Source organism: Brachyhypopomus gauderio, chromosome 4, assembly GCF_052324685.1.
Source record: "Brachyhypopomus gauderio isolate BG-103 chromosome 4, BGAUD_0.2, whole genome shotgun sequence".
Classification (NCBI taxonomy): Eukaryota; Metazoa; Chordata; class Actinopteri; order Gymnotiformes; family Hypopomidae; genus Brachyhypopomus; species Brachyhypopomus gauderio.
The window spans coordinates 36,304,092-36,327,582 of NC_135214.1; the positions used below are offsets into that span (position 1 = coordinate 36,304,092).

Genomic DNA, 23,491 nt, shown 5'->3' on the forward strand with positions numbered 1-23,491 from the left:
TCCCTCACACGCTCACTCTACCCTTACACCCTCCCTCACACACACTCACTCTCCCTTGCCTTCTCCCTCACACACACTCACACTTGACCCTGTACAGCACCCACTAGAACACACACACACAACACGGCCATGACTCACTGCCACTTATTCACGAGTGCTGAAGTCCAATCTTTAGATATTCTGAGGGATTGGAATACCGGCTTCTGTTCTAAGGTGGACCTAGATGTGCATGTTTCTCCACACCCTCAGGCCACACCCCCAGGCCACACCCCCTTTATACCCAGGTAAATACCACCCCAGCTTCTCCAGCCAGTTTCTAGCATTGCTGTGTATTTCAACTGGATGTGAAGTAAAGTGCTTCATGTTGGTTGGGAAGCAGGAAACGTCTCAGTTGTGGGTTTGCAGCTCATGGATGGCGATACACACTCACAAACATGTGGTTCCAGTTTGACAAGAAAAAGTCATAATCAAACGATCCGAGTCTCTTTGTGCAAGAGGACAACTTCTAATATAAAAATCAGATTAGAGTGATGATCACTGTGGAAAGGAGGCTAATTACCCATCAGCACCAGTAAGGAAACCCATCACCATCACCCAAACAAGACATCCACTTCTGACAGACAGATCATCTGGATTCTGGGCAAACTGCACTTAGTGGGAGAAATTACACTCTGTTGCTACTAACACAGCCTACACAGTCTTAAAAGTCTCTCTCTCTCTCTCTCTCTCTCTCTCTATCACACATACACACCCACACTCTCACACACACGCAAAGAGAGAGAGAGAGAGAGAGAGAGAGAGAGAGAGAGAGAGAGAGAGAGAGAGAAAGAGAGAAAGTAAGAACCAGGACTCAAATTCTCTGGACTTTAAGAATCTGTAAGATGGCACAGAAACTTTAAAATAATGGATATAATAATAATAATAATAATAACAATAATAATAAACCTTAAACAAAATAGTGTGAAAAGTATTTAAAAAGTTAAAAACAAGTCAATAAAAATAATCTGCTCACAGGGCTATGAACAAAACTGAGAATTACACACAAATTCCAACTTCACATACATGTACAATATTTCACACTTGATACGCACTTGATTAAGAAATTGCCCGTATGCAATTATTTAAGAATCAAAGCTAAAATGAAATTAAAACAATAGCCAAGACTAAATCTTGGAGTAGTTAAGTCATTTTACTGCTGTGCACATTTGGTAATTATAAAGTTTTCAGAACATTTAGTTTATGTTTTTAATTGTATGTAGGCTACATGTCCTTTAAAATTGTGTACAACATAATGAAATCATTGCGCTAAAATTCCAGACTTGCGGATCAAGATCCATTATATTTCTCTGTTCAGAAACACAGGCTGTGGGCTCTGGCCATCAAACTGTTCGACTACTACGGATCTGAAAGCCACGCCGCGACCAGCATTGCGGTTTAGGTCGTATTATATGCGCTCAGACCACATAAACGCGCACCACGGTTGCCAATGCAAAAGCGTGCAATTCCTACGCAAATCGCGACATTAAAACGATACGATACAGTTACATTTCATATTCTTAGCATCAAAGCAACATAAAGGATGCTAATCAGATTGCGTCAACCTAAGAAATAGCGCAAAAGCGGGCAATAAATAACACCTTGTGTTGTGGTATGTATCCAGTTGGAATAATGCAATTGGTGCCAAATGATTTCAGCTCGGTTCTTTTGGCGTCCACCAGACCTAAAGGTCAGAGACCTTCTGGCCTTCTGTCCCGTCCCAACACAACATCAGTTTCCAGAAAGTGGCGCTCAGAGATGCTGGCGCAACACCTCAAAGAGCCGCTGTGTTAAATTAGCACTGATGTGCTGCATGTAGAACAGCAAACAGGGAGCTGTCAACACAACGCGGTTCAGTGCACAAATGTGATTTGTTTTAAAGTTTTAGTGGATATTTGTGTGTTTTTTTTAGTGGCTATAATGTGTTTTAAAGTTTTAGTGGCTATCTGACGGTCTTCCGCTAACAAACAATCTCCTCACACAGAGCCTCTATAAAAATCGTGATGGGTTAATGCACCGGCACCCGTTCTGACCCACAAAAACATCACATACCGTGTCCGGGAGCCATGGAGAAACACGGCGCGAGCGCCTTCTCTTGGGTTCCATAGCGCTCCGCTGGACGCGCCACGCGCTGCGGACCGGGCGCGTGCATGTGGCGCGAGCTGGGCTTGGGGCTTCGGCGAGGCTGCGGGGGAACGGAGCCGTGACCCGCGGCGCGTTTAACGCGTGTCAGCTCGGTGAGGTCTGCGAGCGTGGGCGCTTGGTGGTGACTGACCATCCCAGAGAGAGCAGCGCGCATCTGTCTGCAGCAGTCACGGGGTTCCCTGCGGGTCCAAGTCTTCAGAACATTCTGGGGCTGGATTCGTTTACCTGCGGATGAGACAACGGCATAACAAACATAAGTCTCCGCTCCGGGTGTCCTCGCGCAACGCACGGAGTTGGTCAATCTCAGAGGACACTTGTGTCTCCTTGGACGGAGACGCGGTGAGGCGGCGCGGATAAACGAGCAGGCTAAAGTGACAGAATGGTTTATAGTGTGATCAGATATATGAACGTACCTATTTAAAACCAATTCACCGAGGGTAGAATATTCCCAATGAGTGATTAGCAGCAACGTCTGCGTCCTAAGAGCCGGGAAGCATATGTTTACCGACCGCATCCTCTCTCGCGCCGCCCGCAATTTTATGACATTTCTCCAGCATAAATCCTGTAAAACCAAAACGTGCGATCTCTCTTTGATTGGCAGTCCTAACGACCATTTATGTGGAGGCGCTAAAGTGGACGGCACCAATCTCAAATACACAGGGAGGCGTCAGTCTGGAACGAATCACGGTACTCCCTGAAATTGGCACGAGTTATTTCGTACACTGAATTAAAGTCGTTAAAATAACTTGTTTACAGTTATCATTGGGGCTCAATTATATCCAATTGAGTATGATTACAAAATAATCCACAAACTCACACTAGTCATGAACACCGATCAAAAGACTGTTATAGTTGTTATACGTGCGTATCAAGTGATAATGCGTCTCCCGGTGTGTTGTCCGAAGTACCATCACTCATTTAAAATGAGCAGAATAAAAGAGGATTAAGACATTAGCAGCGTGTTTTCATCGACCGAACAAATAAAATAAAGAATGCGTCACGTTTATTAGAATGGAGTCCGAGACGACGTGACATCTAAAGATGAAATGGGGCTTGTATGACGCTGAGGGAATCACACGTGTGGTGTTCATGGGTCTGAGGGAATCACACGTGTGGTGTTCATGGGTCTGAGGGAATCACACGTGTGGTGTTCATGGGTCTGAGGGAATCAGACGTGTGGTGTTCATGGGTCTGAGGGAATCAGACGTGTGGTGTTCATGGGTCTGAGGGAATCACACGTGTGGTGTCCATGGGTCTGAGGGAATCACACGTGTGGTGTTCATGGGTCTGAGGGAATCAGACGTGTGGTGTCCATGGGTCTGAGGGAATCACACGTGTGGTGTTCATGGGTCTGAGGGAATCAGACGTGTGGCGTCCACGGCTGTGAGGGAATCAGACGTGTGGCGTCCACGGCTGTGAGGGAATCACACGTGTGGCGTCCATGGCTGTGAGGGAATCACACGTGTGGCGTCCATGGCTGTGTGTTTCAGGTATTTAGACTGAAGGGCGCTACCGTCAGCGCAACTGCACAGCACGCCAAACAGCTCAAGCAGTCCACGGCAATTTGCATGAACTTTTGACAAAATTGCGCAAAAGTACTTAGTCTTTTTTATTACTATATATATATATATATGCTAGCATTATTTTTTACAAGAGCTTTTGAATTAATTCTACCCACGAACGATCAGTATCATTTTATAGATTTTAACCGTATCTGTACTTTTACATTGCACTGATCACTTCATATTGAAATATTTGTAATTAACCTTTGCGCAAACCTGATGATTAGGTCTCAACAAACGTTCTGGTTATTGTTTAATAACTTCAAGCCTACTAATGTCATTTCACGTACCATGACTAGAACTGTATAGTGTGACTTGGACTGGTGGTTTTCTGTGCTCTACTGCCCCCGTGTGTCTATTATGAGGCGGTGCAAGCGAGCAGGACGTTTGGATGAAACACAAAGTTGCGCGTTTGCACGGTGCACTACGGTAGTACTGTAGCCCAGTAGACGTCAGGGACGGAGTGACCACCGTGCAAACGACCTCACAACAAGCAGTTTGTGCAGGACAACTGTGAAAGACGACGTCGTCACGATGGGGACGACCATAGGCTTTACAATACGACGAATAAATGTGTGTCTAAAGTCTCTGGCTGTGGCATGTCTTGTGCTCGTGATCTCGTCCCTGCTGAAGATCCTGTCTTTAGTCTCGCCGAGTTTGACCAAGAACATCATTCTCAAAATGGGCAAGAGATCAACGATGACCCAAAACCCCAAGTTCAGGTACGAGGACTGGGGACCGACCTTCTACACGCTCACGTTTGTGAAGACAGTGTTGGAAAACTTTCGCTTCTGTGTGGAGGACGAGGCGTTTGAGGGCTACGGAGCTCCAGACAGCCCAGTGGTCACCATGGACGGGCAGAAGACCAGCGTTCATCAGTTTCTCAAAGGTGCAGAACTTGCAACAACAGAGTAATAAAACGTTTATCAACTTTTTATGACTTTAAACACTTTGCCTTGAGTTTCATTCTTGTTATTTTTTTTACAGGTAATCGTCCGCTTGTCCTCAGCTTTGGAAGCTGCACCTGACCTCCGTTTCTGTATAAACTTGACGAGTTCAAACAGCTGGTCAGGGACTTCGGCGACGGGGCAGATTTCCTCGTGGTCTATATTGCTGAAGCTCACGCGACAGGTAGGACTTTACCTTTCAGTATCGTCTCCAAGTTTACTAATATTGGGTCAATACGGAGGCGATGTGGTTTGCATCGTGCAGTACAGGCGAGCTGCGTGTCTCCGTAGACCGCTGGGCCTTTGACAACAACGTGGACATTAGGACACACACGAGCCTGCAGGACAGGATGTGCGCCGCGCGCACTCTGCTCAAGGAAGAGCCGCTCTGTCCCGTCGTGGTGGACGAAATGACGGACATTACAAACAGAAAATATGGAGCCCTGCCTGAACGCCTCTATGTCCTTCAGAGAGGAAGAGTGATATACAAGGTGAGCACGTGTCAAACCAGAGTCCAGTTCTGGGTTTTGGCAGGTGAAGTGGGTGTGTAAATAGCTGACTAATATGTTGAAGTTTGCCCGCTCGTTTTCACATCTTATTTACACACACCCTCCAGCTCAGAAAACTTCACACCACGTGAACCTGTACACCTGTCACACCTCACACATTTCTGAGACTGACTGTGTGTGTGTCTTTGTTGCCAGGGTGGCCCGGGGCCGCAGGGGTACTGCCCCGAGGAAGTGCGAAAGGTTCTGCAGAAGATGCTGTAAGAGAGGAGAGGAGAAAGAGGAAAAACGAGTGTGTGTGAGAATCAGGAAAATAGTTTTACATTATCATGAACATCTAGTTTCGCTCACTGACAGACACACACACACACACACACACACACACACACACACACACACACACACACACTCTAATGTTCACCAGGCCATTTTTGCAGTTGTTCTACTGTTCCAGTCATCAGATTGTCGTCATCACTGGGATCGTTGATCCGTGTCCTCCTCACGTGTCCACCGAGAGAGCGCTGGAATGTCCTAGCCCAGTTTGTAGTTATGTCGTGTTTGTGATGGTTACAGATCAAACCTTTTGGCCTCTGTAGCCTGATGTGTAAACGCTCCAATGCAAACTGGTTTTAGGACGTAAGCGTTCCTCCAGACGCGGGTCTAGGCATGGATCATCTGCGGGAACAGTGAACAAGTGGTCCTAATCAGCAGAATAAACCCAGAGATGTGCTGGCATACTGCTAGTTCTCCAGTCTGACACTCAAGTTGGATCCAGAAGGTTGAACTGGTGATCAGCTGGGATGAAGAACGTTGCTCATAGATGGTGGGAATGTTTGGGGCTTTTATGAACTGAAATTACAGTTCATCATTATGGTTTTCATCGTCTGTGTTGGGTAACCCAGCAATCACCAGCCAGCAGGATGATCGTGATGTTTTCATTGGCCACCTGCTGTCTAGTATCGGTACACATGTTCAGAGCTGCAAAAAGTTTCACCTAGACACCACATGCACTTATTTGGTCTCTTCCAAATAAAGTTATCTTGTGTAATGAGTTTAACTTCACAGAGTAATGTCAAATTTTATAAATGTATAAAGTGTACATGTTCATGAAAATAAATTGTGAATGTTTTCTCTGAGAAGTTAGATAATGGAATATTAACACCTCCATAAGCAGAGCAGCATTATGTGAGTAACACTGTTCCCAAACAAATCCAGACAGTGCTCAGGTGACCATGGGAACAGACTCGATTCTGAGTGTTCAGCTGTTTTGATTCAACACTACAGAACTAATATAAAAATATCAAAGCAGAGACCAGTTTTATGGCTCTCATAGGCCTGCATCTGAGGGGGTGATGAATGTGAGACAGCAGACGTGTGGGTGTGAGACAGCAGACGTGTGGGTGTGACAAGAGCTTGCACCACCCAGCCCAAAGTCCAAACTCTAAAGGCACTGCTGTAGTTCTAAAGTGTAACATCTGAATTTGATACACGTTTTCATATGATGGTAAATGCGTTCGAGTTAAACTGTGCTCTAGGGCAAATTCAGTGGTCCTGTACATTTGTAATGAACCAGTCTAACCGTAGCCGCCCTGCTGATCACATTTACGCCACAAGAGAGCACCAGCAGTGCACATTTCAGAGTTGTTGCTTGTGGGAGTTAGAACAGGTAAACACCAACTACGGTAATCTTGATCCCAAGTTGATTGATAGTGTGGCGAGTGAAAGACGGCACCTGCTGCCTGCTTCAGTCTGTGCTGAGGTGTTTGATCATGATTTGGTGTCACGAGTGGTTTATGAATTTTGTCCTTTGGACTTGTTTGTCTTCACTGCCTTGTTTGGGCTTTGGACCTTATTTTCTGGATCGGTTGTGAATTTCTCTACTTTGGTAAAAGCAGGCGTGTAGATCCTTCCATTCATCACAAAGCCGTTCGTCATTTTGAGTATCATCTTGAATTACAGAAATGCGTCCTCCTGTTGACCTGTTGCCAAATGTGTCCTAGTGTCGATGTCGTCTGGGTTCACCACACTGAGCCAGAGTTCACCACGAATCACCGCGGCGCAGGTGAAATCAGCACATGCTGACACCATGATTCACCAGCCTCACATCTGGGAGACTTTAAGATTCCAATCACTACACTTCTCACTTTCAGAAACACACAGAACACATGGACCATGCCTGCAGATACACTGATCAACTACAACATTACACCCACTGCCAGGTGAAGTGAATCCAGTTGATTATGCTAGTACGTTGGCACCTGGGGGGGCAGAGGGGTACGTTAGACAGCAAATGAACAGTGATGGCCAGACGACCGGGTTAGTGGGTCTCCGAACCAGCACGTGTTGAGATGTAAACACCTACAACAGGCACAGGAGTATCAGAACTGGACCATGGAGCAGCAGGTGGTGGTCTGAAGCTTTAACGTGATGTAGTGGGTGCATGTGTCACTTACCTCTGTGAAACACCTTTGCTGTCCTGAAGAAACACGGTCACAACAGCACCAAAACGCCCCGGTCAAGCTGAGAGTCCCGCACTACACACATCAGGGAGTGCAGCGGCATTTCTAAATCATTTTGGTGACATTCCAAACTTTAAATTTAGGTTAAATTGTATTGACCTCACTTTGATGTGTAACATTACAACATTTTGTAGTCTTTGATGAAGGTTTTCACAAAAACTTGACGCATTTTTCTGAAATGGGATCTGCACATTGCTTGTGAGCAGATTTCTTTGGCAGTGATGGGTCCTGCAGGCGGAGAACCCGGATTCTCCAGAGTGCTGCCTGAATAAACACTGCATGTTAATGTTTAACTCATCGGCGGCAGCTCTAGATGCACGCAGACTGGTATCCCGGATGGGGTTGGTTGCATCTGTCCCACCTCCTGAATCATTCCATGGCAGCCAAACCTTGTAACTGCTCGTCTGTACAGGTGGATGGTTGGGAGATCAGGACCAGGTGCTTCACACAGCTTTAAGACGCCAAATCCTTCGTGTCTTGGCTGATGAGGCTCTGGAAGGAGTGTAGTCTGTAGTGTAGTGTAGTGAAGTGTGTAGTGTACTGTAGTCTGTAGTGTAGTGAGTACTGAAATGTGGTGTACTGTAGTGTAGTGTAGTGAAGTGTGTAGTGTACTGTAGTCTGTAGTGTAGTGAGTACTGAAATGTGGTGTACTGTAGTGTAGTTCCAGGTCCCTCTGGGAGTGTCTTGACTTGTGTACTCAAGGGGAGTGGGGTCGGGTGACCCGGTTGAGGCTTTACTGGATCATCACGGCTGCCCAACAGATCCTGTAGCTTCTAAACTCCATCACAATATTCACCTCATCTGGTCAATCGCCTGCATCCTCCACGTTTTAGCATACCATGACTTGGAGTTCTGTTCTTGAGACCGAGCAGTCTCTCTCGGACTTTGGAGGTTCTGTCGGAGAAGTTGCCTGCGTTGTCGTAATGTCCAACATGTTGGCGAGTACTCTCGACTTGTTCAACAGTTTCTGAAAGTGTTCCTCTAGTGCAGCGTGTTCCTCTATCTTAAAGAGTTGGTTTTGATATTGGTTTTTGGCGATGTTTTTGAGTGACTAATTTATTCTGACTTTGTGTTGTATGATTCACCGACATTTGGTCCTCAACATTTAGAGACGACTCCAGCTGACACTCCAGATCTGCTCTTAGCGCTCTGGGGCCAAAAATAACAAGAAACAACCGAACAAATGTGCCTCCCAATATACTGAACACTCCCCAATACTGAACACTCCCCCCCTGGAATTATAGCTGACAATCTGCACTTGGTGTTGGGCGTAGTGGCACGGTGTCCCTGTGCAGTTTTATCCAAACTACACTGGATCTAGTGGCTATAATAGGGACATGGACATGGTCCAGCCTGACCCAGGAGCCCTGGAGCCCGTACAGCAGACGCACACAAGCACATGAAAACAAGGCAAAAACACACGGATAGGAGCCAAATAATTTAGTTGTCAATATATAAACAAGCATTTTTGCCCAAAGTATGATGTACAAGCTAACAAAAGCAGTGTAAAACAACTTCTAAATGTAGAACCATTACCAAAGGTCTGTATAAACAGAATAACTTATGATCCTATCGATACTATGAGTGAGTGTGGCAGCCTTCCGCTGAAGTCCAACACCAAGACCATGTGAACACTCACTACTGCACCGGTTTCACGCGAGCACCTTCCTTCAGGGGTGAAGCTACAACATGAATGATGGGGCCTTTCAGAACCATTATTAATAATCAGACCATTATCAGAACCATTATTAATAATCAGACCATTATCAAAAAAAAAAAAAAATGCCCAAAACAAAACTGAGGCACATGGTAGTGAAGGGAGGGAAACATGGTGGACATGGTGCTGTTCACCATCACAGACTCAGCTTAACAAGTAATCGATGCTACAAATGGCCATATGTGTCAGTGGGAGGGGCCAGAGAGGGGGAGGGGCCGGAGGAGACAGACTGAGGGTTCCTCAGAGTCCACCATTCAAAGGTAGTGTGCTCGGCAGGGTCCGCCTCTGGCTGGACCAATCAGGTATTGAGAGTCACTGAGGAGGGGAATGGAGACAGTAGTTCAAGAGTAACCAAGATGGAGTCAGTGCAGAGGAAGGACTTGATCTTCCTCTTCCTCAGTGGGAGACGACAGACACAACGCAGTTATTCCTTGGAAGCAGCTGCTTGTAATACTTGAGAAAAAAACATAATAATAATGATAAAAACTATGACAGAGTGTAAAGAGGTGAATGTCCCATTCAGAAAAGCCATGTGACTGTCTCATCACCTGTAGCGCTTCACTGGAGAAATAGAAACCAGACGCTAAAAAACACAAACAAAACCAGCAGGGCGAGGTCAAAGGCCACGCATGAGAGTTCAGTGTGGAGGATGAGGAGGACGTTACATAACGCATAAACCATGCGGATGGGCTGAGAGGAGGTTATGGGGGTGACGGGGGCTACACATCCTGGGATCAGAACCTTACAATGCTCCTTTACTAAAGCGACCTTTCAGAAGAACAAGGAAAAAGGGACAAAAATGAATGAAGAAAAAAAAAAAAAACTGTTCCAGGAGGATTGTGTCACGTTTGGATCAGCTGACCGACCTGGGGGGGGGGGGGTGCTTATCAATAAAAAGTAAGAATTAAAAAAAGCAATATTGCAGGAGACCAGCGGTGAGAGCAGAGGCAGTTACACGCGGCCCCCACATCCTGTACATGTCCCCCCGTGTCTCTCTGTAATGATTGGCCAGCGGCAAGTCCCGCCCCCCTGGGAATCACGATCAGATATCAGACACTCATGGTCATGGAGGGAGAATATTGCTGGAGAGAAGGAGAGAGGAGGAGAGGAAAAGGGAGAGGAAGAGAGAGGGAGGGAGAGAGAGAGAGGGTAGACAATTAAATGCAGCCCAAGGCAACAACATGGCAGAAGATCCAAGCTTTGTACATATAATAAGTTCTGTGTAGACACATATGACCAAACCAACACCTGGTCAGTGTGGAACTGACCTACACACACAGAGCCCTGGAGTCCTAATGCAAGAACACAAACATCAGCCTTCTGATAGGTCTGCACCACACTGCACAGCTGTGGGTTTGAACCTGGGAGAGTTCAGGCCAACCCCCCCGTGTAGTGTGGGACCACGCAGGTAGGGGGCACTCACGTTCTCATTCTGGAAGGAGTGAAGGTAGCCACCAGCATCATCGTCTCGTGGGGTGCCCAGGCTGTTGCTCAGGTTACTCATATTGTTGGGGGAATTCTGCAAACGCCACAGAGACATCGATCGGTGTGTGTGTGTGTGAGAGAGAGAGAGAGAGAGAGAGAGAGAGAGAGAGAGAGACACACTTCTCAAAGGGAAATATCGATAAACCACAATCACGCATTACTGTGTTAATGGTAATGTTGGCTTAAGTTTCCATTTATGTGGATGAACATGTTCAAACAGCTGAACAACTATGTCAGTGTTGCATATTTTAAGAAAAGCTCTAGAATAAAGGCCACGCCAGCGTCATATACTTCCAGTGATGGCTAAGTTACCTTGAAAAAGTAATCCGATTACTGATTACTCCTTTTAAAAGTAACTTAGTTACGTTACTGATTACTTGATTTTAAAAGTAACTACGTTAGATTACAAGTTACTTTAATAGTTACATTCAGCAGCAAAATAAATTTTTCCAATACTCACTTTATTGGAAGTGCATTTTTAACAGTAACAATGTATTGAAGCAGGTTCTGTAACCGAGGCAGAAACTGCTTAATCCAAAAATCCAGAGGAGGGAAACTTTATTGATAACGCAATACTTAAAGGTGTCACTTAAAGGTATCTCCTGACATTACGTTTGTGTAGATGCGTGGTATTATTTGTAAATTTATTTGTAAACGTAATACAAGCGAACTGTTCAGTCAGACAGCTTGTGAAACGAAATACCATTACAATTTCAAGCATTTTAAAGTAGGCGACGTTAGTCAAAATTCCAGCACTTTTCAAACGTGGAACACAAAGCAACATTAAAATTCTTCAGGTAAATGTCCCTTCCCCTGTTTTTGAGTGGTATTTCTTTATACTACCACATATCGTTTCGGGAGGACACTGCAAAAAATGACTTGTAAAACGTGCTCGCGGTTTCACAGGGTCGCGCGTAGCGTGCGGAGTCGAGCGCTACGGTCAGACACAGAAGTAGAACTGACCAAGAAGAAAGCAAAATATATATTTTTACTAGGGAAAATAAAAATAGTAACGCACAGTTATTTGGATAAGTAACTTTAATCTGATTACTGGACTGGAAATAGTAGCGCGTTATATTACTCGTTACCGAAAAAAGTGGTAAGATTAGAGTAACGCGTTACTAAGTACTAACTGACATCACTGTATACTTCTAGAAAAGCTCTAGAATAAAGGCCGCGCCAGCGTTGTATGCTTCTAGAAAAGCTCTAGAGTGAAGGGTGTTTCTAGCATGGTGGGCGTGTCTAGCGTGGTGGGCGTGTCACCTTGGGGAGCACCTCCAAGTCTCCAGAACCTAAAGCAGCAACAAAAACAACCAAGTATCCACATTACCCACAATGCAACGGTGGCCTCTTTGGGTTGCTGTTTTTTCAAATCCAGTTTATAAAAATGCATAACAAATTCTGCATTAATAAATAATAATCCCCCAAAAACATTAATATCAAACAGATATTCCACCTCAAAATTCTACTGTTTTTTCTTCACTGGGCAGCATACACAAACATACACACACATGCATACATACTATCAGGCCCTTTGACAGTCTTGCTGGGGCCCAGGACAAGAAAGTTTCATTTTCAAGTACTTTAGCCTAAATTCCAGCACTTTTCAAACCTGGAACCCAATGCAACTTTAAAATTTGTCAGGTAAATGTTTTTCCTTTCTTTTCTGCGCTCCAGACTTCTGTATTTACTTTAACTATCCACCACTGTATTTCCCGCTGTTGGGCGGGTACCAGCCGGTTACGGTCGGTGCTGGATCAAACCATTTTTCAGTGGGAGGCGGGGGTGTATGCACTTAATGGAAAATATGCAGATAGGTAAAAAACATATATGTTTTAGCTATTGAGCTTATTTTGAGTACAGAATTTTATATTAATTAAAGATTAAAGATTTCAAGATTATTTAAAAATTATAGACTTAAAAAAATAAATAAATAGCTGGGCTCTTTGATGGGCCCCCCTGGCCCTGGGGCCCGGGACAACAGACCCGGTTGTCCTCCCCCCCCCGGCAACGGGGCTGCATACTATAAACACTGATGTATAGATGTTGGAAACCTCACCTCCGTTCATATGCATTGGGTCCATTCCTGCCATGGCCCCTAGGGGGCCCTCTGAGCCAGGACCAATGGGGAACTACACAGAAGAGGAGAGAGAAGAAAGCACAAAGCACTAAGAGCCAATGTATAGCGCGCACGCACGCACGCACGCACACACACACACACACACACACACACACACACACACACACACACACACACACACACACAGCCTCGCACAAACACGTGAACCCTCTCCTATTCTGACAACCTTGGTCTTGCTCCAACAATTAAAGTTATTTTATTTACAGATATTTACAAGTGTGTGAGAGGCAGTTCCAGCCTTCTGTACAGCAGCACGGGTGGAGCTGATGGGGGTGTAGGCTTCACTTACGTTAGTCCGGCCACCTCCACCCCCCGAGTTCATCATGGTGTACAGGTTCTCACTCGAGTTGTTGGAGTCTGAAAGAAGGAATCAGGGGGGCAGGAATCAGGGAGTCTGTGGCCAAAAGGTCATGCACAGAGGGTGGGACTCACCTGCAGGGCTGGGGACGATCCCGGGGGTGCCAGGGGGTCCACCACCCTGTGGGCCCTGCAAGGAACCAGACTTATATCACCAACCTTAACCTCTCCCTCTGACCACGAATCTACGAATGGCACAAGAACCTCTCCCTCTGACCGATCACAACCTACGAATAGCACAATAACCTCTCCCTCTGACCAATCACAACCCACGAATGGCACAATAACCTCTCCCTCTGACCAATCACAACCCACGAATGGCACAATTACCTCTCCCTCTGACCAATCAGAACCTAAGAATAGCACAAGAACCTCTCCCTCTGAACACTCAGAATCTACAAATGGCACAATAACCTCTCCCTCTGACCAATCACAAGGTACGAATGGCACAATAACCTCTCCCTCTGACCAATCAGAACCTACGTATAGCGCAATAACCTCTCCCTCTGACCTATCAGAACTGAGGCACGTTAGCTCCATGCAAAGCTCATGATAAGTAAAATGGAAATGATGAAGGTAAACTGTCCCGTGAGTGTGAGCAGACGCAGTGTCCTGCCGGAGTGGTGGTGCTCCGCACTTACCCCATATGCCCCAGGAGAGGGTGAGGAGTAGGGCATCTGAGGGAGACACACACACACACACACACACACACACACACACACACACACACGCATATGAAGACTTTAGCTATAATGTAGTCAGTATGGTATGTAACGTAGGGACTCGATGGCACGTGGACTCTCACGTGACTCACGTTGTTGGCGTTCGGGTTCGGCCAAGGTGGTCTTCCGTTTCCAGGACCCCTGAAACCCAACAACATTCCAAAATGACTGAGCTCCTCCTTCATACAAGCAGAACAGGGCGGGGCATAAGCAGAACAGGGCGGGGCATAAGCAGAACAGGGCGGGGCATACGTACATCGCCACTCCGGGCATTCCGGGGCCCATGGAGTTGTGTGGGGGTCTCATCCCGCTTCCAAAATTCTGCAACAGCAATTCACAGTCAGCAGAGTTGCCAGAGAGAAAATGATCATGTACTATTGTAGCCTGCTGCGAGTGTGCCCAACTGTGGACCGCGTCACACCTGTGGAGGAAGGTGAACGCAGGGAGCCCACCTGCCCCCACCCCACCACCCCACCTGCCCCCACTCGCCACCCCACCTGCTCCCACCCCACCCCACCTGCCCCCTACCCGACACCACGCCCCCTACCCGACACCACCCCACCTGCCCCCACCCCACCCGCCCCCACACCACCCCACCCTCGAATGGCCAAAGCATCCCAGTACAGTGTTAAGGGGAAGAGAGCATCACCTGGGGCCCGGGACCCATGGGGGCCATTCCTCTGGGAACATTCATCCTCTGCATTGGTCCTAAACACACAGGCAAAAGGTGATTTGTTACTGTTTATTAAGAAAAAGTTGTACACAAAGTTGTACAAATCTAAAAGCCTTAATGCTTCCTGGTCCTCCACTTCTTCGATCAGACAAATCAAAGGTGCACAGGTGTATACTGTATGATAAGATATACAACCCTGTATAATGTCTTAATTTCAAAATCTAGTCCTGGGATTTGTAACCACTGAAAATGGTTACGGATTTAATGAATGTCACAGAACACAGGTATTCAAATCATCCCCTTGGAGACACAGGTATTCAAATCATCCCCTTGGAGACACAGGTATTCAAATCATCCCCTTGGAGACACAGGTATTCAAATCATCCCCTTGGAGACACAGGTATTCAAATCATCCCCTTGGAGACACAGGTATTCAAATCATCCCCTTGGAGACACAGGTCCTACAGATTTATCACCCTCCTTTTACCCAGGAGTCAGGGGCTCATGGTAACTGACTAAACTACCTCTGCTGTTTCTGGTGGGGGTGGAGTTGAGACCCACTCACCCTGTAGTCTGGGGTCCATGTTCGGCAGCATTGGCTGAGCTGCAGGTACGCCCCCTGGTGGCTGTGGACAGAAGTGAAAGTAATTTAGAGCATTTTAGTTTGGTGTAGCAGCTGTTCATCAAAGATCAAACCACACAATACACCACCACATGAGAATGATGTTCCACACAGCTTCAACACGTGTTAAAGTTTAATATGTTAAATATAACATATTAATATGTGTCACACAGGTGAGTCCACAGGGCTGAATCAGGCCTGGAGAAAACCCGAGTCTCATAACACCATTCAACTACACGCCTGAAGGTCTTTATTAACTAGAGCAGGTGTCTGTTAGCTGGAGCGGGTCTGCTAGATGAGAACAGGAGCCCCCGTGAAGGCTTTTCTGCAGCACCAGAATTGCTTTAGTAGGTTGTGTGGAAAGGTGGAGGTGGAGCAGGTGGAGTACCTGGTTGCCCATTCTGATTGGTGGCCTTGGACCGCCTCCAAAACGAGGGGACATAAATGGCTGTGGAGAGAGACCGCCCACTTTAACACACTTCATTTGCATCTTTAAACCTCAGATCAACACCCTCATTTTGGTCAACAGTAGAACATTCCCGTCACTCAAACCGTCAGAATAGTCCAAATCAAACAGGCTCAGATTCAAGAATTAGACACCTTCTCAACTAACAGCGCAAGTGTTCAGACTGATGGCTGTAGCCTCCATCTCTCAGTCATCATGCTAGGAGATGACTGACAGATGGAGATCTCGCTGCACGGATGGAGGGAGGAGCAAACAGAAGAGCCAGTAAGCAGAGAAGGTAGAGAAGTTAGAGGTCTGCTGAGACAAAGCTGCACACCGGGCAGAAGAGTGTACTGAAGAGAGGGCGTGTCCGGGGGGGTGTGAGGGGGTGTGCGTGGTTGGAGGGTCCACATCAAGGGGGGTGTGTGTGGTGTTGAGGTGGTGATGGTGGGGGGTGTGGAGGTGCTACCTGTCCATGGGGTCCCATCATGCTGTTAGGAGGAGGCTGAGCATGAGGAGAGGACTGTGAGCCAGGAGGGCCCTGAGAGAGAGAGAGAGAGAGAGAGAGAAGGGGGGGGGGGGGGGGGGGGGGGGGGGTGGAGGAGGAGAGAGAGTAAGAGAGGAGGAGGGAGAGAGAGGAGAGAGAGAGTAAGAGAGAGGAGTAAGAGAGGAGAGGAGAGGGGAGAGAGAGAGTGTAAGAGAGAGGAGAGAGGGGGAGAGAGAGAAGCAGACGAGAAGGGGAGGAGAGGAGCACGGAGGAGGAGGATGGGAGGCGTTAGACTATTTAAAGAGCTGGAGAGTGAGAGCACAACACTGCACAGAGCCGGTTAAGATGAGAACAGGTGGAGTCAGGCTGGAGCTTTGGGTGCAGCAAACAGAGGAAAAGCCTCAGAGCACTGGAGCTGTACAGGGTGGAGCTCTGCAGCCCAGAAGCAGTGCCCACACCCCTCACCTCACTCGCCACACCCCTCAACCCTCTCTTCTCACTCCCCACAACCTTCACCCCTCTCTCCTCACTCCACACACCCCTCAAACTCCCTCTCCCCACTCTGATCTTACCAGCTAGTGTGAGCAAACAAACAATTTTAGCAGCTTTGAAAGATGTTTGTGGAGGGGGAAAAAAATAAATGTCTATCCGTTTTCCAGAGGAGCAGAGGGAAGGTGGCAACCCCCCCCCCCCCCCCCCCCCCCCCCCCCCCCCCCCCCCCCAGGGCACAGGGTCTAACCTGGAGAAGCTGGGGGGCATGGGGCCTCCAGGAAGCCCCTCCCCCGGGGGCATGTTCCCCATCACTGGACTTGGGGCTGCTGCTAGCACTCTGTGGGAACAACAGGAAAACACCGTCAGACACACTACACCATTACACAACACTACACCATTACACAACACTACACCATTACACAACACCGTCTCTCTCTCTCACACACCCCGTCAGACACACAACACCATTACACAACACTACACCATTACACAACACTACACCATTACACAACCACCGTCTCTCTCTCTCACCACACCCCGTCAGACACACAACACCATTACACAACACCGTCACACACACACCGTAAGACACAACACCATTATACAACATTGTCAGACACACTACACCGTCACACAACACCATCACACAAACACACTACCATCAGACACTACAGCATTACACAACACCATCACACACACACCAACAATACCATCACACACTACAGCATTACACAACACCGTCAGACACTACAGCATTACATAACACCGTCAGACACACACTACCATCACACACAACAGCATTACATAACACCGTCAGACACCACACACACACGACACCACCTGCATTACACAACACTATCACACACACAAATACCATCAGACACACAACACCATCAGACACTACAGCATTACATAACACCATCTCTCTCTCTCTCTCACACACACACACACACACACACACACACACACACACACACACACACACAACACACACAATACATCACACACAGGCATTACATAACCAGAAGTTCATCAAACACCCACACGATACTGTTACACAACACCCGCACCATCAACCACACTACATCATTACATAACACCTGCACCAACACTACACCGTCACCCAGAACCGACACCACCCACACACCACTACACCCACACCCAGAAATCACAGTCAGAACAATAACACCACAAGTTGACATTTTTCATACATTTCAGTGCCATGATTATGAGCTAAAAAATCTGTGCCCTTTTTCCATGGCAACGTAGCTGTCAATCACATAGTTCTGGAAAATAAAGCAACATCAATACAGTCATCCCAGCACAGTCATCCCAGTCATTTGAGCTCCAACATCACACAAAATAGTACTCTCGTTTTTAGATTTCAGCCACCAGCTCTTTGGATCGTGGCATCCACACTGCATCTCCCAGCACAGACCTGGGGTCAGTTTTGCTTGTGACACAGGTCGTTGCTCCTTCACACCATGTCTCCCAGCACTGACCCAGGGTCAGTCCTGCTGCTCATAGCGCCTCAGTTAATCTGATTGTGCTTCTGCGGCCGTGGTGTGCTGGGTCCAGACCCGGGCGAGCTCAGCACTGCAGCGTCAGGCCCAGCTGAGTGTAGGGGCAGCTGCTAAGAACTGCCTCCCACAGGCAGTGTGAAATACCACAGGCAGGGGATGGAGACAGGGACGAGGGACACACCCCAGTCCAGCTACACACTGCCCTGTACACAACTACACCGTTCTCCAACACAGCAGGCACTGGTAACCTACAGTACTGTGATGCACACAGACCCCTGTAAACACAATTAACACCACTGCTCAGATACACATATATGCACCGGAACACGTTTAAACACCAACAGTGCTCAAAAATACACACCCTAGAACACACTGAAGCAAGACCTCTTCACACACACACACACACACACACACACACACACACACACAAACCCAACACCAGCTCCGACAGAACCATAGATCCTCCTGAATGCAGTCACCAACACCAGTGCTCCGATACACACAGACTTAAACACTGCTCAACACATTCCAGACAGTTAACACATCAGGGTCCAGTTACAGATTCCTCTATCTGAACACACCACGACATGCAATTCAGAGCCGCAGTTCCTGTGCAATCCTACCCAGTGCCTCCTGTTCACTGTATACTGTCCTTACACTTCGCCCACTGGTTTGTGGGGTCTACTGTTACGCCACGGCCAGCACTGTGGATCACTCCGTCTGCTGCAGCGTGGATCTACATGACCTCCCACACACCGGACTTTCCTCACTTATTCATCCCAGTAAAACCAGCTGCAGACAGTGTGCCCCCCCGCCACACACACACACACACACACACACCTCTCTCGTCCAGTCTCACCTACATTTACGGTTCACACCTTGCATGTTACTTAATCAAACCTGACCATGACCTCAGTGGACAGAACTTCTCTGCCCGCCCCACCAGGTCAGATTCTGGAGTCCCTCCACAACGGGGGTGAAACCTCCCAGTACAGATAGACACCACACACACGTCTCACATGATTATTCCCAGATTTCCAGTAAAAAAAATTAAGGTTGCTCCGTAAGAGAAGAACAGTATCACTGCTGAATGTTGCCAAATGTTCAAGATTATTCAGACATGCTTCCATCCACCTTCACACCCCAGACACACACACACACACACACACAATCACCTAGTGCCCAGTGTGTAGATACCCTCGGCTCCTTCATTAAACGCGCACACACACACACACACACACCCTCTTCAGTGTGTTTGTCCACTGGCTTCCTGACAGCCATCAATCACTCCAGAGCCCAGCCCAACACAGCCACCCCCCCCCCCCCCCCAACAGCCCCCAGGGGGTTCTGTCTCTGGGGCAAAGCAGAAACACAGCACGGCTTCTGTGCAAAGACTGCATGCACCGACACAGGCACCACACCACCCCTCCCCCCTCTCTCTCTCCTTCCCCCACCCCCTCTCTCTCTCTCTCACTCGCTCCCTCTCACTCGCTCCCTCTCTCCCTCCCTCCCTCCCTCTCACTCGCTCCCTCTCTCCCTCCCCCAGAGAGCCAGGAGACTGAACCCAGGAGCCACGGTCGACACCACAGCCAGGAACAAAGACAGCCACAGTGGAGCAGAAGACAGAGCCTGCTCCACCCACCACCTAGCCTGCTCCACCCACCACCTGGCCTGCTCCACCCACCACCTAGCCTGCTCCACCCACCACCTAGCCTGCTCCACCCACCACCTAGCCTAGCCTGCTCCACCCACCACCTGGCCTGCTCCACCCACCACCTGGCCTGCTCCACCCACCACCTGGCCTGCTCCACCCACCACCTGGCCTGCTCCACCCAGCCTCACAAACCCCCCCCCACACACTTACAGGTGCCAGTCAACCCTGCTATAACAACAGGCAGCAGCCAGCAGGAAAGACAGGCCACAGTGAGACATGAAGAATTAATAAACTCACTGGGACATGTGATATTATTTCTGGTAGAGGTGCAGGGGATTTGGCTAAATCTGCCCCTCCTGCCCCTACACCTGGTACCATGGCCCTTGTTTGCATACAGACTGCCACAGTCAACTTACACTCACTGTACACCAGTACCAGAACACACACGATGGTGATGTAACATACACAAGCATAACACTAACATGGCGTTAACTATGAACTCTAGTTAATACAATGAGTGCAACTACTCAGTGTTACTACACAACACTCAATGTTACTACACAACATTCAGCCACGGTCCCAACTTCACAACATGCTAGCAGGTACTGCACAAATCGTTAAACATGATGTTGGAAGCTAATGACTGAACAGATGTTTATGAGATCAAGACTGTGAGTATGGTATTAAGAACAAGGTCTGAGGAGAGAAGGACAGGAGGGCTTCCAGGAAACGTGTGTGAAGACACACACACCCGCTGCCACGCTCGTGTCAAACAAGCTTCCAATCTGCACTCCAGCAGAGAACCCCGGCCTGCTATGAGGGGACACGTACGAGTTCTGCTTCAGCAGACAGCAGAATGTCTTGTCTCACGCTGGAGACGGACCTGGTGGACACAGTCAGTATGTCCCACTGATATGAACTCCTCTCCCAGCACCTCCACTCACCTCCTCTCACACGTCAGATAAGTGACCAAGATCACCCAACACTGAGCTCCGAAGCCACACCCTCCTCTGAAACCACACCCTCCTGTGATCTAGAGGCCCAGGTTTTGCCCGTGGTGGAAACTTAGCTTACAGTGAAAGTAAGCTAAGTAAAAACTTACAGTGTTTACTGACCACACTGTTAAGACTGAGCATGGCAACACTTGGCATGTCTAAACAACACACCGCAGTAACCAAGCAGTGTGGACAGGAAGTGAAGGCGTTACAGCAGTGAGGACAGGAAGTGAAGGCGTTACAGCAGTGTGGACAGGAAGTGAAGGCGTTACAGCAGTGTGGACAGGAAGTGAAGGCGTTACAGCAGTGTGGACAGGAAGTGAAGGCGTTACAGCAGTTTACCACAGTTTGTTAGCTGATAAACTGCACAGTACATGAAGCAGCTAACTGCACTAGCTAAGCAGCAGCTCTGGAAGTCTGTAGGTACACACATGTTCACAATCATTCAAATGGCAGTGTCGGGGTCACTCACGTAGTCGTGAAAAGCCTTGGCCTCGCTCGAATGCTCGCACGAGTCCCGCCTCTCCGGGGCAGCGCAGTACAAATCCCAGAACACACTGAGAGGCACAAACACGCCATGGGGTTAGAGGTCACATGGCCAGCATCATCACGTCACCATCAACAAGTTCAACACTTTACAGCAAAGCCCGCGTGCATCTTACCACCACCAGGAGTGCAGGAACCCCGGCGGGTCGCCCAGAGTAATGTTTTTCTCCCATCGAATCTGAAGGAAGAGAAATAAATGTGGGGAAATGTTGTCAGTGTGCACCGACAGGAGCTCCCAGCATGCACTGGGGCTGCAGGCCTGCTGTTCGCAGCGCCGCTCGGTACCGTATGCAAATGACGCTCCCCTCTGGAGTCAAGATTCTCACCTCTGACAGGAAGGTCTGGGCCGACTTCTGTGCGCCAATGTGTAGCAAATACTCGTAAACATATAGAGCCAGCCTTCATCAGACCAAAACAAACAAAAAGAAGAGGAAAGAAACTGCAGATTACAAATATGATACGCAAGGAATAGGAAGAAACGATAAAGTATCATATTTATTGATAGGAGGGGTCATAATTCTGAAGAACTGAGCTACCTCTCCCATACAAACATGTTCAGTGAAAACAGAGGGAGTGAGTCTTATCTATTACTGTTACAGGCAAATAAATATATAAATAAACAAGAAAATGAAAATAATTAAAAAAAACATATAAATCGTTTGTGTAAAAAGTATAATAGTATCGCGCTGGAAATCTTGTAGCAAACCCAAAGGGAAAGGCCGGCAGTGCCTTTGGTGCGACTACAAACTAAAGCACAATAGATGGGACCCACTCCCTGCCCGAGCAGACGGGCGGCGCAGCCACAATGTGGCGGTCCTCTCGCACGGAGTCCATTTCAAACGTAGCAGCTTCGGTTTGCGCGACAGGAAACGGGGCTTCAAACCCCCCAAAATAATGTAATTGTGTATCACGTTACGACGACGAGACCGCGGCGCCCGTGCGGCACTGGAACGGGCGAGAACGTCGCACGAGCACTTCGGGCTGCACGCTCCCAGGATGGCTCGCGCGAAGCTGTCGCGAGCCCTGCGCGCTCTAACAATAGGCTACGTCGAAGCCACAGAAACACAACATAAAGCACGACGCTGTAATACGCGGAAAGCCTTACTTTTCCCGAGCCTGACCGTCCGATGGCACAACGGAGCTCTTGCCTTTTGGAAACATGGTTTATTGCACGGGAGAATCGCCCGCGTTCCCTTTTCCTCTATTTTCAACAATTCATCTGTCAGGGATCCCGACTGGCCGCACACCTAAACGCACTAGTGCACACACAGCCAACCTTGACTACTGGGAGCGGGCATGGCTTGATTGACATGTTCATCGACCAATAGGCGCCCGGGAAATCGTCTTACGTCACGATCAGCGCTGACGTTATCTGAGCAACCGAGTAGTGTATTTTTCTCTTTTTTTGCAATAATTTTAAAGATAGGTTGATTGAGAGTATGTTCTGCAACTATACAACATTTAAAGTTTTAACTTTATAAATAAATTTACGAAACGTAGTCTTTGTCCGTTTTGGACTGATTAATGCGAGATGTTTTTTTGTCTAAAACATTATTTTAAAGCTAACTAACCACTGCATGATACTTGAGCCTAAACATAATATCATAGTCCCAATCTCAAATACCTAAACATAACACCTTAGTCCCAATCTCAAATACCTTGCTTTAGGAAGGAGGAAGTGTTTCAAACATTTTTTAATTTAAACATTTTATACCAATTCAAATTACGTCGGTTTTAATTTTGCTGTTACTTTGAGAAGAAATATTTATATTTGTTGTTCACCACAGCAAATATATGTGAGAGCCTGTCTGAATGGCGTTGTGACAATACCCCCCAGGCTATATCTCCACACCACAATGCAGGCCAGACACACACATCCACAGCACGAGCTCGTTCCCGTGGGAATGGGTTGTACTGT

The 23,491-nt window shown here is 47.8% G+C and overlaps 3 protein-coding genes across 4 annotated transcripts in view; 1 reads left to right on the top strand and 2 right to left on the bottom strand.

Moving 5' to 3' along the window:
* The window catches only part of glis1b (GLIS family zinc finger 1b), an 89,202-nt gene extending 86,450 nt beyond the window's left edge, over positions 1 to 2,752 (bottom strand). For both annotated transcript variants that reach the window (XM_077004369.1, XM_077004368.1), the window contains exons 1-2: positions 2,595 to 2,752; positions 2,089 to 2,406 (exon numbers count right to left, since the gene is read on the bottom strand). In XM_077004369.1, the coding sequence (XP_076860484.1) occupies positions 2,089 to 2,335 (247 nt within the window). In that variant the 5' untranslated portion in view covers positions 2,336 to 2,406; positions 2,595 to 2,752. The remainder of the gene's footprint in view (positions 1 to 2,088; positions 2,407 to 2,594) is intronic.
* A 1,443-nt stretch (positions 2,753 to 4,195) lies between these two features.
* Positions 4,196 to 6,325, top strand: dio1 (iodothyronine deiodinase 1). Its single transcript, XM_077004374.1, has 4 exons — positions 4,196 to 4,632; positions 4,731 to 4,874; positions 4,982 to 5,181; positions 5,395 to 6,325. The coding sequence occupies exons 1-4, from the start codon at positions 4,278 to 4,280 to the stop codon at positions 5,458 to 5,460; spliced, it is 765 nt and encodes a 254-aa protein (XP_076860489.1). The 5' UTR covers positions 4,196 to 4,277; the 3' UTR covers positions 5,461 to 6,325.
* Positions 6,326 to 9,140: 2,815 nt separating this feature from the next.
* Positions 9,141 to 22,856, bottom strand: ssbp3b (single stranded DNA binding protein 3b). Its single transcript, XM_077004375.1, has 16 exons — positions 22,679 to 22,856; positions 21,900 to 21,972; positions 21,690 to 21,751; positions 21,500 to 21,584; positions 15,820 to 15,879; positions 15,375 to 15,435; positions 14,786 to 14,844; positions 14,393 to 14,457; positions 14,229 to 14,277; positions 14,056 to 14,091; positions 13,490 to 13,544; positions 13,347 to 13,414; positions 12,977 to 13,049; positions 12,181 to 12,209; positions 10,856 to 10,951; positions 9,141 to 10,514 (listed from the first exon to the last, which is right to left on the bottom strand). Exons 1-16 carry the CDS (start codon positions 22,732 to 22,734, stop codon positions 10,482 to 10,484), a joined length of 960 nt encoding a protein of 319 aa, XP_076860490.1. The 5' UTR covers positions 22,735 to 22,856; the 3' UTR covers positions 9,141 to 10,481.
* Between the last annotated feature and the right edge of the window lie 635 nt (positions 22,857 to 23,491).